General features: G+C 36.8%; 1 protein-coding gene across 2 annotated transcripts in view; it reads left to right on the top strand.

The window, feature by feature from the left end:
• TAFA2 (TAFA chemokine like family member 2) overlaps positions 1 to 12,924 on the top strand; it is a 211,567-nt gene extending 198,643 nt beyond the window's left edge. Inside the window, exon 5 of one of the 2 annotated variants that reach the window (XM_080390787.1) lies at positions 9,076 to 12,924. In XM_080390787.1, the coding sequence (XP_080246913.1) occupies positions 9,076 to 9,087 (12 nt within the window). In that variant the 3' untranslated portion in view covers positions 9,088 to 12,924. Of the gene's footprint in view, positions 1 to 1,504 lie in introns of both variants that reach the window. The other variant, XM_080390786.1, reaches the window with a different exon arrangement.
• The last annotated feature ends 1,585 nt before the right edge of the window (positions 12,925 to 14,509 follow it).

The following is a 14,509-nucleotide window of genomic DNA, read 5'->3' as shown; positions in this document are numbered from 1 at the left end:
GGAAGGAGGTTGGTTTTAGCTCCCACTTGATGGGTTGACTAGATTGAATCAGTGGTGTAAGAAGAAAATTACATTTATTTAACTAATTGTCTTGCAGTCTTTTATGCCGCCATGCTGCAGTCCCACTATGGAGTTGTGATCACCACAAAAACCTCAAGAGGATATATCCTTGTCTGTATTTCTACAGTTATTATCTGTTAAAGAAAGTAAAATGAGTTTTATGTATAAGTCTTCTTTTAATATAAAACTGTTGCCTTTAAATGAAAAATTGTTAAAACAATTCTACCATAAATTAAATCTCTCTGCCGAGTTACAGAAACATGGAGAAAGTTTAGGTATGTGCATTGTAGTGGCATTACCTTTTGGAAGAGAATAATAATCAGGTACATTTGAAAGACAAACAAATTAGATTTACCCTTGACATAACTCATATGTCTTCATCAGAAATACACTATAATAATTGCGTGAGTTGTATCAATTAAGTTTGTTTTGTAAACTATCAAGATCAAGGAAACATGAATACAGAGTCATACACATTTTTTTAATAGTATTTAAAAGTGTAGATATTTTATTAAAGCAACAAGTTATTGAAGTTATGAGTTTAATCTTGTAATGTATATTTCTAATGAACTGCAGCATATGATTTAATTTTAAAGCCTAAAAAAAAAAAAAAAAAAAAGAATAATAATAATCTAAGAATCATTTAAAGAGATTTAGGTGATCTTTTGAGGTACTGTGCAACCCTATCTGGAAACAATCATTATTAGCAGATCCAAAAACTATCTCAAATATCTAGATAAGGAAGTAGCTGTCTGAATTTAATTTTGTTTTCTGAAATATGTCATCTGTTATTTTATGGTATTTCCTGTAACCTACTAATCATAGAAATGATTGTATGTAGAGTTCTCTGCAGAATGCTCACACTTTTCAAACTTTAAACATTTGTTTGGTTTTAGGGTTTTTTTGTTGTGTTTTTTTTTGTTTGTTTGGGTTTGGTTGGTTGGTTTTGTTTGTTTTTTTTTTTCCTTTGAACATATATGGGAAGAACACACTCAGATCTTTCATTTATGGGAAGAACACACTCAGATCTTTCATTTAGAAGGAGTCATATTCTTACTTCATCGTTCTTTTCTGTACCACAGGTTTATCCTGGGGCTTATTTTCAAAGAACTTTTCAGTTGCTGTGTTATCATAGTTAAGGATTGCTGATACACATGCCAAAATGGGATTTATCTATTGGTTTCTGTTGCTTTTTGGTGAAAACTCAGTGAGTTTGTATTTGAGTATGTTTAAACCTTTTCCTTTGGGGTTACTGTTATTGCTTGTGGGTTGTTTTTGAGACCATGCTTTTTTGCTGAGAGAAGTTGCTCTGATTCTGAAATATGTTTTTTCCTGTCATTTTGTACTGTTCCTTGTAAGTTAAAGAAAATTCCATCTATCCCAGTTTTGTTTTCTGTAAATAATTCCGTAACAGTGTAGTACTTGACATGTGTTTGTTTCTTAGGCAAACGTGTAAAACTCCTCAAGTCCGAATGGAGAAGTAGAGAAAGGAGGTTTCTGCTGTGCCTGATGACAATTTTTGTTTTTTCCACACACACAAAATATTCTGGCTCCATGTTGGAGCACTAGTTGTGATGAATCCTAGTCTTGGTCGGATTCTAAGGAAGGGCCAGAACGTTCGTTGAGGAATAAAGAGTCAAACCACTCCAGAAAATGTGTTCCAGCCCTGGTTTATTACTCACAGAGCAGCAGGTGTGTACAAATACAGGTTTACACAGTATTAACAGGAATTGTTTTACCGTACTCCTCATTGTAGTTGCTTAGTTTGCTGCAGATGTCCAGGAATCATGGCTTATTTGGGCAGAGCTTCAGGAGGGTGATTGGAGAGACTCTGCATTGCACTCCTAAGCAGCCTCAGTGTGTCAGTCAGGTGCTTCTGGGAGCCTTAAAACATCTTTCTTCACTCACTCTCCTTTCAAAGGTAGAGCCAGTTATGAACTGAAGTTACTCACTATCACGGGAAAGCAGCAGATGCTCTGGAGAAGAGCAGAGCACTTAGAAAGGAAGTATGTCTTGATACATTGTTAGGTGTTGCTTTGTAGTTGAAACCCCAGCATCCCATACTGGATTGCTTAATGTTCAGAAAAGGTTGGGAAAGGGCTATTTCCACTATATCCCTAAAATATGCTAAATGTTGTCTGTTTAATCTTAAAATCATGTTTAAGATGAAGAACTCTGACATTTTCAGGAATGTATGCTGTGCTCTAAAGTATTTTTCGTTTACCTATTTTTTTAGTCCTAACTTCAAGATTATTTGAGCAAGTGGAAAGCTCAATTTACTTGTGAAATGTTTCCAAAACCTTTTATTTTTAATTAGAATTTTTAACACTGATTGTCTAGGTCTTCACTTTAACACCAAAAATGTCCTGCTGGAATCATTAAGAGCAGTGGGAAAACAAGAAATACAGAATTATACTTCAAAAGGCATTGTTTGAAATGAGTTTTCAACACATTTGTTTCTTTCTAGTGGAAAGTCCAAACACAAGAATTATCACAACTGAAATTCTGATTAGTTACAGTGTGATGAAAGTATGAAAGAATTAAAAGCGTTAGAGTCTGGTGGTTATCAAAGACATGGGAAACTTGTGAGCCATTTAAGTGTACTGGGAAATGTTCTGTTTAATTAATAAAATCAGCTAGAGATGTTTGCTGAAGGACAGCCCTGAGGATCTAGAATTCTAAATTGCTCCATCACAGGCTTGGGAACATGTTTAGACTAACACTTTTCATGCTGCAGTGCCTAAAATAAAAGGAAAAATTTAAAGTTCTTGAGTCTTGATATCAAAACTTAGGTAGAGCTGAAGTCTTATGAGTAGGAATGAAACATTTGAAAATTTGAAAAAGTCTATCAATATGTAACCTCTGAAGGTAAATGAATCCATATAGTTATCATCTGTTTTCCAGACTGCTCACAAATCACTCAACTTTTTCCTTCTGTCATTAGCCCAAGTCAAATAGTCTGTGATACTGAAACAAGGGCCTGTTTCCTAACTCACAGGTATCTGCTGCAGTTACTTTAGCAAGTGTTCCCTTGACATATGGTTGAATCACCTTGACATTTCTTAGACTTCTGAAATGGTTCCTTGTGCTCCCAGAAAGTTATTTAGCATAAACACCCAAATCCACGCCTTTCTACTGTGAAGTGCGTATGCATATAGGAGCCCTATTGCAAAAAGGGCCTTGACAGCTCTTTTCGTCCAGCTTCCCCACTTTAGAAAATAAATTACTGGATCCTCAAGCTGTGAGGAAATATTGAGCCTGTCCTTTGTTAATGTTTGCAAAGTACTTGTGAATATCACTGGAACAAGGTATTAGATCAGAAGCACCTTCCAAGTACAAGTTGAACTGTTTCAGTGAATAAGCATGCACAAGTGGCAATGCAAACTGTCATTTGCTTTCATAAGCCATGTATCAGTGATAGTGCATGGCAAACACACTGTATGGATTTTGAAGGTCCAGGAAATAGCATGCTTCCATCTGTTCAAAAGATTCATTTCCAACCTCGGCCTCATTTTTAGAGGGCATAAGTGGAAAAAATGCATTGGCAGATGTTTGTTTCTGGTTGTATGGGCCCTTCTGTTTCTGCATTCTAATATTCATATTAGGTTTTCACTACCAAAACAGAAGTATTTATGTCATGGAAAAATATGACTGATACAGCCCCCTTCAAGACCATTCCTTATTAGGAAACGTTTGCTAAAGAATCACTTTGTTGACCATGTTTTATTACTTCTTTTTGTGATCTGTTTACATACAGTATAAGAAAGAATATAAAAATAAGGACACAAAATGGATGGAAATGTACTGCATTCAAATAAGGGCTGTCTTGATACGAGATGTCTCCGTGTCTTGGAGGACAGTCCATAGCTACCCATTTCTTGGGCCTCTTTCTTCAAGCATTTATTTATGGGATTCTTGTAGCATTCCCTGTATTTACCTTATCTCATGTTGGTCATTTAATATACTTGTGAGACCCTTTTTATATTTGCTAGAAATCCCCACACCATTTTTGTTTCCCACATGCCTTTAATATCTTACAGAAGAATGACAGGGGTGCCAAGATGGCTCTTCTTTGTCTCATGAAATTCCACTTGGCTCAGGGTCAGCTATTAGTTGCTTTAAAAGGAAATAAAAATTTCCTTTCTCTATCTTATATATCTCGGGGGGGGGGGGGGGGGGGGGGGGAATCCACCAAAAACAACCCCCCCAAAAGATAACTCGATGATTCTTGAGTATGCTCTGATGACACAGGCTATTACCACACACGCAATCCTATACAGTTGATGAAACAGTTCTAATTAAAGAAAACCTAAACAACCCAGTATTAAGTTCTTTCTATTTCTTGTGTTTATTTATATGCTTTGGTGAAAACCTGGAGCAAGGGTCCATCATCTTGCTGAATCATCTGTGGAGGGAAGAAACACTGGCTTAAAAATTTGCCCCTTTCTACATTTGCATTGATACATAGTCCCAATGACATTATAACAGACTTCCCTCCAGCACTCCTTCCCTAGTAAATTCTGTTGTTTACTGTACACGATGGAAAAGAAATAGAATTGGAGTTGCAAGGGCACCTGTAGAAAGGCAAGGTGCTAACTTTCGAGTGCTTGACTTTGCAAACTCAAGAGTCTGTTTCTAATATGGATTTTGTATATGGTTTGCAATAAACATAGAAAAAAATTGAAACAGCTGCCAGTCAAAAAATAGTAATGTACAAAGTTGTGTTATGAAATGTTCTAGCACACACTTATTTCAGTATACTGCATATTGTTACTGATTTTCTTCTAATACTATTATGTAATAATTAATTACATGCCTTACTGGCATATTTAAACTATTCTGTAGTTAGCAAATAGTTAGTGATACATTTGTTTCTCTGAAGAAACAGAAGATTTGTACTATACCTATTTGTGATCCTGTGACTTTGATGCTTAGGTGCACAAAAGTAGGGAAAAGCACTTTACTATCCAGGGAATATTAACTCAGCCATTCTTTACATCCTATAGTCTTGATTTTCTTCCTCTGCTCTTCTAAGGCAGAAGGAAATCTTGAGTAGAAGTATCAGGCTGTGTTTTTATTGGGAATCTGTTCTTATGGAATGGTTGGTATTAGCTGCTGTATTCATCAGCTGTGGGAATTTCACAAGTGAGAACATTTTTCAGCCATTGTCAACAGCACTGGAATGGAGTCTTTCTAGAAAATCTCTTGAGCTGGTGGCTTTTCTAATGCACTGCCTTTGAGGTCTTTGAATTTCTGGTCCATTCTGAGTTACCCTGGCAAAAATGTTCTACCCAAAGACTGAATCTGTTTTGAACATTTACTAAGCAGAAGAAACATGGAAAACTTCACTTGTATTTAATTATATATTGTTGTTTTATAATAAAACAAGTGAGTTCACATACAATTAGAGCCAATTTACAGCAGCCACTCACTAATTCAAATTGAAAAGCCTGCAACTGTGGAGTAATTATACTTTAATTGCATGTTTTGTACAAGAAAGTGAAGAGAGTCTAATGCATTGTATTTATGATGCAACAACCATGTGAAAAAATATACTAGCATAAAGGGAGTCACTGTATTCCAAGAATGAACAAATTAATTCAAATCTACATGTAGGATGCTATAGGTTTTATGTCTTTTTTTTTAATATGTATTGTTAAACAGCAGCAAAGTTAATTTGTCTAATATTAATTATTAATTGAAAAATTTATTAGACTTGATGTGCACCCTTTCAATGTGTTACTGTTCTCTTAGGATTTTAAGATCTGACAAATCGTGCTATCAGTCCCCCTTTTCCTATGAAGACATTTGGCACCATACCTTGCTTCCCAGCCAGTCAAACCAAATAGCTTTTAATATATCCAAAATTAAGCATTTCTGGGAATACCATCACTAGATATTACCTAAAATTTCATTGCTTCATTATGAAACTGCCTTTAGCATCTGAGAGGTCTATTCTCTCCCTGATGCGTATGGATATATAACTTCCATTAATGTTAATGTCTGGTCTGTGCTCACACATAACCAGTATTACCTTCCTACATAGAGGCAAATGTAGTCCACTGTGTGTGTTACTCAGAGTAGCATTATGTGACCTGGAAGTTAACAGAAAAAAAGGAAAAGAAGAAAAATACAGTAAGAATGTGGGCAGGTGGAATAATCAAACTTTTGGTAATGGAAAGCAGTTAAAAACTCCACTCATGTAATCATAAATCAGGAGTATGCAGCTTGACTTCCTATGCAGTCTGTATAAACAAAATGACCTTTGTATATGATTAGCCTTCTGTTATAGAGCAGAGATTTGAATGACTATCTGATTATTTTCTTCTTTATATCATCTGTTTATTCTATGTAACAGTATATGTTGCTTTTATACAGTTATTTTCACAATACGGTTTTAGAGCTAGGTGAGGGTGGCGGGGCTGGGGGTGTAGTAGGTAGTCCTGCAGTTTATGGTTTTGCTGAGCTTCTTTGTGACTGAAGAGAACACATTTACACTTCCAAACAGACATGTAACTGAGCAGTCATATACGTGTGAAAATACTCTTTTTGCTAGATGCAGTTTATCACCTTAGCCCGTGCATTGGCAGAGCTGGATGTAATAGAAATAACAGATCACAGAATGGTTGATGCTGGAAGGGACCTCTGGAAGGCCAAACCCTGTGCTCAAGCAGAGCCACCTAGAGGTGGTTGCCCAGGACCATATGGCTGTAGAACATCTTCAAGGATGTAGACTCCACAGCCTCCCTGGGCAACCTGTGCCACTGCTCAGTCACCCTCACAGTAAGAAAGTGTTTTCTGAGAGGGAGCCTCCTGTGTTTCAATTTGTACTCGTTGCCTCTTGTCCTGTCACTGGGCACCACTTGAAAAAAAGCCTGGCTTCATCTTCTTTGCACCTTCCCTTCAGGTATTTGCACACATTGATGAGATCATCTCTGAGCCTCCCCTTCTGCAGGCTGAACAGTCCCAGCTGTCTCAGCCTTCCCTCTTACGAAGATGCTCCAGTCCCCTATTTGCCTCTGTGGCCCTTTACTGGACTGTCTCCAGTAGCTCTATGTTTCTGTTGTGCTGGGGAGCCCAAAACTGGACACACTAACTGCAGGTGTGGCCTCACCAGTACTGAGCAGAGGTGACGGATCACCTCCTGCAGCTTGTCGACAATGCTTTGTTTAGTGCAGCCCAGGCCATTAGCCGCCTTTGCAGCAAGAACACGTTGCTGGATCACGATCAACTTGGTCTCTCAAAAGTCAGCTGGCACTCTCTCTTTTTAATAGCAAAGGTCTAATCTGTGGGTGTGTAGGCAGAATAGGGAATTCAGCCAAGTTCCAGTGCCTGTACCTGTCCAGTTGTACCTCTGAGGAAACTCTCCTCTTGATTCTGCTTTGGTTTTGGTCTACCCTGTTGTTTGGAAAAGTAAGAAGCTTTGACCCTGCCTCTACATGGCCTCTTTGGGAGTCTTACATCCTTTTATCTGTCTTCAGTGTGCTTTGTATCAGGTTGGTTTTGGGTTTTTTATATCTTAAATAAGGCTATTAAAATCCTGTGGATAGGATGAGATGTGTGTTTCACATTATGTAGCTCATTGACACCTGGGTCCATGAGCAGAATTCCAGCTTCTTACAATAAAGCAAAAAATAAATAACAGTAAGATGCTGTGTCAGCCTTTTGAGCTTTGGAGCAGGGCATAGAAATATGTTGCCTGACTTTGAAATTAATTCTTCATTATTTTTTCAGGCAATCTTCCACTATAGAAGAGGCCACATGAGGCTGTTTCCAACAGCAAGAACAAAACAAAATAAGAGCAGTGTAATAAATAAACCCATGTATCATAAAAATAGCAAAGCACAATTTTATTATTGCCTTCTTAAATGCAGTTCCTGGAAACAGCTTGGTGGAGAAGGCAAACTGAAGTAATGAACTCCATGAACAGAGCTTTTAATATTCTGCTTTATGGTAGTGCTTCTGCAGAGCTGACGAGAGCTGTATGCAAACAGCTTTGCTGAGGGCAAGAAAATGTTTCATCATTAAGGAGCACGACCCTTCTCTCTGTGATCAAAATGAAAAGCATATGCCCCTTGATGTCGTGAAGTGTTATTGTGACCATTCCAGTGGGTTGTTCTTCAAGAGTTGGGTTGTCATCCCCTGACACAACTTGATATTTAAATGTTACATTATCATTAATTGTATGCACTGACACAGCAGAAATATTCCTCAAAGTTATGTTTCTTTGATATGATGGATTATTATTTTTTTCTTCTGATGTTTAACATCCAAATCAGAAACGGGGAAGGTCCAATTACTCTGAAATGCTTTGTCTCCTGCTCTTTCTCGGTGGTCCTTCTGTTCCGCTCTTGTTTTGTTAGGCTGGGTGAAACTGCTCTAAGTGGATTCCTTTGTAGTTATTTTATATCTCGTGAATAACAGGATGTATTTCTCTCTTGTTTATGTATGCATGATTTTTGTCCTGTTTCTCAGCTAAATGATTATTGCTTTCTAAGATGCATTTAGCCCTTAAGAGAACATTGCCTTTTCCAACCTAAATGATTCTATGGTTCCGTGATTGTGTTTTAAGTAGCACGCAAAGAACAGAGGAGTACATCTCCAATATCAGTCGCTGTTATACTCAATGGCTAACATTTTAAAAGCATAATTGTTGCCATACAGAGGTTCTGACATTGAGAAGGATGAACAGAATACAGAAGTTTTCCTTGAAACCAATGCTTTTGACATTTGTGGGTTGGTAGTTTGTGACCTTCAGATTGTTTTATTATATTCTAAAGCATGGTCACATTTCAATTTCTCCTTCTCAAGTCCAATTCCAACAAGGCACTTAAACACACAATTTAATTTGGGGAGCAATCCCATCTAATACCACTGGGAATTATTCACTTATTTAAGAACAATGGAAAAAGCTTTGCTGCACAGAGATCTTATATTTTAGTCTCAGTTTCCAGCACTTCAGAAGCAGATTCTCTATGTACAGTTTTGATTTTCTGATTTTCTTTTTCTTTACAGGTAACCCGATAGCTAAAGACAAATCAAGTCAGTCTCAAGGCTGATAACATTAAATACAACACATATGAATTTCATTCCTCCAGGCAATACCTGAAGTGAAATTTTATACTGCTGGGGTGTATCCTTCAGAATCAATTGTTTCAATGAGAACCTGGCTTGTAATCAGCAACAGCCTTGAGATCAAAACTACTGGAAAGTTATTTTGAACTTCTGTGTCACAAAGATTTCAACTGATTGAACTGTGTACACTTGTAAAATTGCACTTGCTGAGGAATTTGCAGCTGTAATCACAAGAGCTGATATTCAAAAGGTGCAGAAAAGCAGCAATCTTTCGGATTCTCAATTCCAGACCAGTGGCTTTTCATCTTGATGAAGTCAACCTCCAAAACGTATTGGTTCCTTCTCTCTAAAATGGTCCCTGGTCCGCCATTCAGATTGCTGGTGGGACTGCACGCTGCTTTAATTAGATTTCTGTTGCAGAAATTGTCCTCTGGCATGGCGCAGTTTTAGACATTTTTATTTGTATTCTAATCTTGGAGCTCTCAAAGGTACATATTTCAACATCTTGAAGTTGCTTTTGTTATAGGAATGAAAATATATATCCATTGTTAATAATTATTGTTGACAAGTAATAGTTATCTGAATACATCAGTCATATTAGAATGCATAGTCAGGTTGACATGTTTCCCTAAGGCTAGCCAACTACTGCAGCTCTTTGGCAGTTACAAAAGTAGTGGTCAAAACTCAATTACCACTTCCATTATAAGACATTTTATACCTTTAAGATACACATTTGCATTTAGTTTGAAAGAGATGGGTGTTCCTGATATGTATTTTACTTTCCCAACCTTTAATTCATTGAAATTCACGGTAAGCAGTCAATGACAGTATTTCATCCCTTTTTATAAAGGTAGGCAGGGATGTAAATGAGTTTTGCAATTATGAAATTGGATGGTAATCATTTGGAATTTTTGTCTTTTTATTAAAAAATAAAATCTCTTGCTTGAACCTAAGTACTGTTGGATGCTTATGTAGATGTCTGCTCAGTCTGTTTGCTATAAAGGAAAAAAGTCCTAGTGCCCTCCCTGATTTACAGTTTGTGGGTATTTTGCTTGCTTACAGTCATCCAATTCAGATATGGTCCTTGCCAAGATCATATTTATTTTTTTAATTTTTTGTTTCAGTAGCAATTTTTGAACTTTGTGATGTGCTGTTACATGAAAAAAATCCTCAATATTTAAAGGCCTTAAGCATCTATGAGCTTTTTTCTAAGTTATTACAGAATGTATAATTTTATACTCCATTTAATGTATATTGTACCATCTGTAATATTGATACAACTGGCAATTCCTTGTAGTGACACTGCGTAAGCATGCTGACTGGAGAGGGTGAGGGAGTTGTGTATGCTTTGGTGCATTGAAATGAAAACCACACACACTTAATGGTAGTCAAAAATATATAGGGGCAAGCTTATTTAAAAGTCCTGTGTGGCTAACAGAGTCCTAGAAAAAGAAGGAAATTATTTTATCATCACAAGCCATTGACAGGCTTGGTAGTTATATATTAAGTTCCATGATGGATGAACACCTTGGAGTGCTCTGCCTGTCACAGTAGCCCCTGCTGTTCCAAACCCATTTCATTACCTCTGCTGTATTATTGCACAGGAGAGCTTAAATAAAATAAATGACTGTTGGGAATAAAATTGAGAAGTATATTCTATCATTCTGCTGAGAAATAATAAAAAATGTTGGCAGGGAAAGATATTCTTTTCTGATTAAAATTTAATTAGGATAAACTGTATTAGCAGCAACTAGGTATCTCAGTATTTTAGGATAGGTTAATATTGTATGGATTTGTGCTAACAGGTGCAGGACAGAAGGTTAGCATCTTAAAGAGGTTGTCTGGGACAGTGCAAAGTGTAAATGTGCTGTTTTGTAAAATCTGAACATGGCCCCTCTTTGGTCAAAAATCTACATCATGCTTCTCAATATTTGTTTTCTTTGTTTCTTTGTTCTTAAACCAACACTGAAAATACTGTATTATATACAAGTGTAACACATGCATATCAATAAGTGAAAATAAATGGATTTTCAAATATACTGAATAGATTATCTGCAGTAGATTAATGTTGTTAATATTCATGGCAAGTGAATAAAATTGTAATACAAAATAGAGTTCCCTGTATGGATGTGCGCTTTAGAGACCTGTTTACCCATGGAACAAAAAAATATTTTTTTTCCCAGTGAATAAGAATCTTAAAGGTTATATTCCTCTTTTATTTCTTCAGTAGACCTGGGAATATCTCCTTCTGCTTTGAAAGCTGTTTTTCCAAGGAAACTATTACTTGGCACAAACGTTCTAGCATTGTCATGTGAAATTCTGGTGGGCATACTGTTTTCAGGCCAAACAGAATAAAAATGGGGTCTTTTCTTCACAAAATGGAAACCCTGAAAAATTCTTGTTTAGACCTTTTCAGGAGCAACAGAACATCGTAGACATTACTGAAAAGGTAATGTTTCAGGTTAAATTGTTTATACTGTATTAAACTGTTTAAAAGGGGGAAAAAAAAGGCAAAAAGAAAAGCCAGTTCAACTATGTACTCCACCTGTGTATCTTAAAGCAAGCTAGGAACCACAGTTAGCTGTCCATGCTGCCGGTTTCAGTGCTGCCTTTGAAAATGGAGTACAGCAGATGAGATCAGCTATGGGCATTCATGTTGTAGGCCTGTGAAGATGAATCCTGCTTCAATTACTCCTTCAGTCCTTATATACTGATTCCCAGATTATCGAAATATCCAGCTTCATCTGATCACAAAGATGATCAGGCATTATGATCAGAGGGAAATCCACGTTACCCTTTCAGTTCACTAGTCATGAAGAATTCTGAACTGCAGGAGAATATGAGTTCCTATTCTGCAGTTCCGTGTGGCAGCACATGGATGGGGAAAGAAAACTCACTGCTTTGTTCAAGCCTTTCAAACTGCAATGTATTGCTTCAGTTCAACAAAACATAAAGGAAATCCAGATACGAGTCTTACTGAAAAAAAAAATTCCAAATCAGATCTAATAAATCTAAAATAGAGCTTAGAAACTTTCAATACTCTATCTTGATTGTATCTGGCTTATTGGTCATAAGTGAGTGCTAAGCCTTCGAAACAGCATTGCGGCAGATGCCACTGTTACTACCTTTAAATATGCATGCTATCCTGTATCTTTTAGTTCTTGGCTTCTCCAGCCCTGCTCCAGAATGTTACTGGTGTAGTGTTTCAGTACTTCGCCAAGTGAATGCAGCTCTGTTTCATGTCGAATCAATATGCTTTGAAACTGGAGACAAAACTGCAGTTTAGTTTTGCAGACAGTAGATTAGTTTTGAAACTAAAAATCTACTATAAAGCATGTTATTTTCTTAGGTTTAATAAAAGTATATTCAGGGGTTTTTTGCTCATTATAATTGTACAGCTGGCATTTATAGTTTCCAGGTAATGCAAGGTTGTCTATAATAACAAAACAAAAGATGTGATTGGCATCCTTTTCTATTGATTTACTGCCTCCTCCTCCATGCCTTGAATTTTACACATCTGTTGTTAACGAAGATATTGGCAAGGAACAGGAGCACAGTTTTGGTTTGTAAGAGAAGTGTTGCCTTAATCTCTAGTTTCTTTTTGTCTATAGATAGCTCTGTATAAAATGTCACACATGAACAACCTGATGGCATTAAATGATTTCTCACGGTTTCAGTGGTATTAAACTGAATAATAAGAATTACCTAGTCAGTTAGTCTTTATAATGCATTTTGTACCCTGAGAAACTTTTCTGTTTATTCCTTTATAAAATGAGAAAAGATTTCCAACATCTTTGTTCTTGTTTCTGTAAGAGGTTTTGCAGCTTTCTGATACCACTTTACAGTCAGTCATTGCAAATATTTTAGCAAAAATTTCTTCCATGGCTGTTGCTTTGCATCTTCTGTATTCATCTGCCCTGCTTATGTGGTGATTATAAGAGGTTGTATATTAAAAGGCTGGATTTCCCACAATTTTGTTTTGACAGGTGATGACAAGTGTTTCCAACATCTCTTAATCCAAAACTAACTTAAGACCATCTGGTAGGGTGGACCACTGACGGTGGCAGCTGGAAACTGTTGTATAAGGGAATTACTGTTCTTTCTCATCCTGTTGTTAGCAGGATGCCAGCCTAGGCAAAAACACTGTAGTATGATTTCATCACCAGACATGTAGGTTCTGGGGATGTGGGTCCTGCATGGGACCACTGGGGTACAGTCAGGATCCCAAAGCTGTGGCTGTGGTGGTGACAGCAGGTACTCAAACCTGTTCTCTAACGTGGTGGAGAGGTCTGTCTCATGTGTCTAATATTTGCTCCAAAGCCGAAGTGCAGAAATGGCAAGGTGCCTTGGTGATTCAGTGGGGTTTGGATAAGGCTTTTTTGCTCAGAAAATTCTGAATGAGCATCTTCATTAGAGTTCACATGCCTGGCCCTATTCAGGTTAACAGTTAAAGAACCTTCCCTCTATTTTCAATCCTTCCTTGCTACGACACAGGTAATTTAGTGTGGCAATAAGGAGTGAAATCCAGGTCTTCCTTGATGATAGATTTTCTTGATTAAATATCACCAATCACATCAATATTAGCCATAACTGAAAGACTTGAAATCTATCTGGTTTTCAGTTCTGAAAAACAGCTTATTGCCCAACTAAGTTAAAGAAATAATTTGTATAATAATTATTGCTGATATGTAAGCCTAAATGTAGAAGATTTATATTATCTCTTTAAATTATGTTTATATTAATAATTGTAAAATTCTGTTTATATCGTCTACCACCACAGGGCCATTCTTTTTTTCCCCTATAACACTGAGGTAACCCAAAGACCCTGTAGTTTGGGATTTCTGGCTTTGCTTTCACTGCTTCAACTGCACAGCTGGGAAAACAACAAAATACTTACGCTGAGACGTTGTTCTTGAATCTGATGAATAGGTGGTGTTGCAAGTTTATCCCAATATCATCATATTGGTTGAATCACTTGATCTCTTTTCTCCTTATTGTCATAACAAACGTGACAAAAATGTAACTTGATTTCTGGAGCCTTATGTCTTAGTATTTAGATCTGATAACCAGAACTTGCAAAATGTATGCTAGTTGTTTTAGTTGCTAAGTCTCCATATAAAGGAGATTTTTGAATCTGTTTGTCTTTTTGTCATTAATTCTGGATGCCTTGACAATATTTGGGTGTAGAGAATATAATCCTTATTACCTATTTAGAGTTTGGACCTCTTTGTTCTTTTTACTTTTTGGTCATTTTCTCTTTTCCTGGCATCCGGTCAGTTCTTATGAATCTTCAGCAGTGATGAGAAAAGTTTTTTAATAAATAGTGTCCTGGAACTGAACACAAGCTTTGTAGTTCTTGGAGAGAAGACAGAGA

Source organism: Falco punctatus (assembly GCF_963210335.1).
Source record: "Falco punctatus genome assembly, chromosome: 6".
In the NCBI taxonomy this organism is placed as follows: domain Eukaryota; kingdom Metazoa; phylum Chordata; class Aves; order Falconiformes; family Falconidae; genus Falco; species Falco punctatus.
Note: the sequence above shows the minus strand (reverse complement) of the source record. Positions and strands in the feature narration are given on the sequence as shown.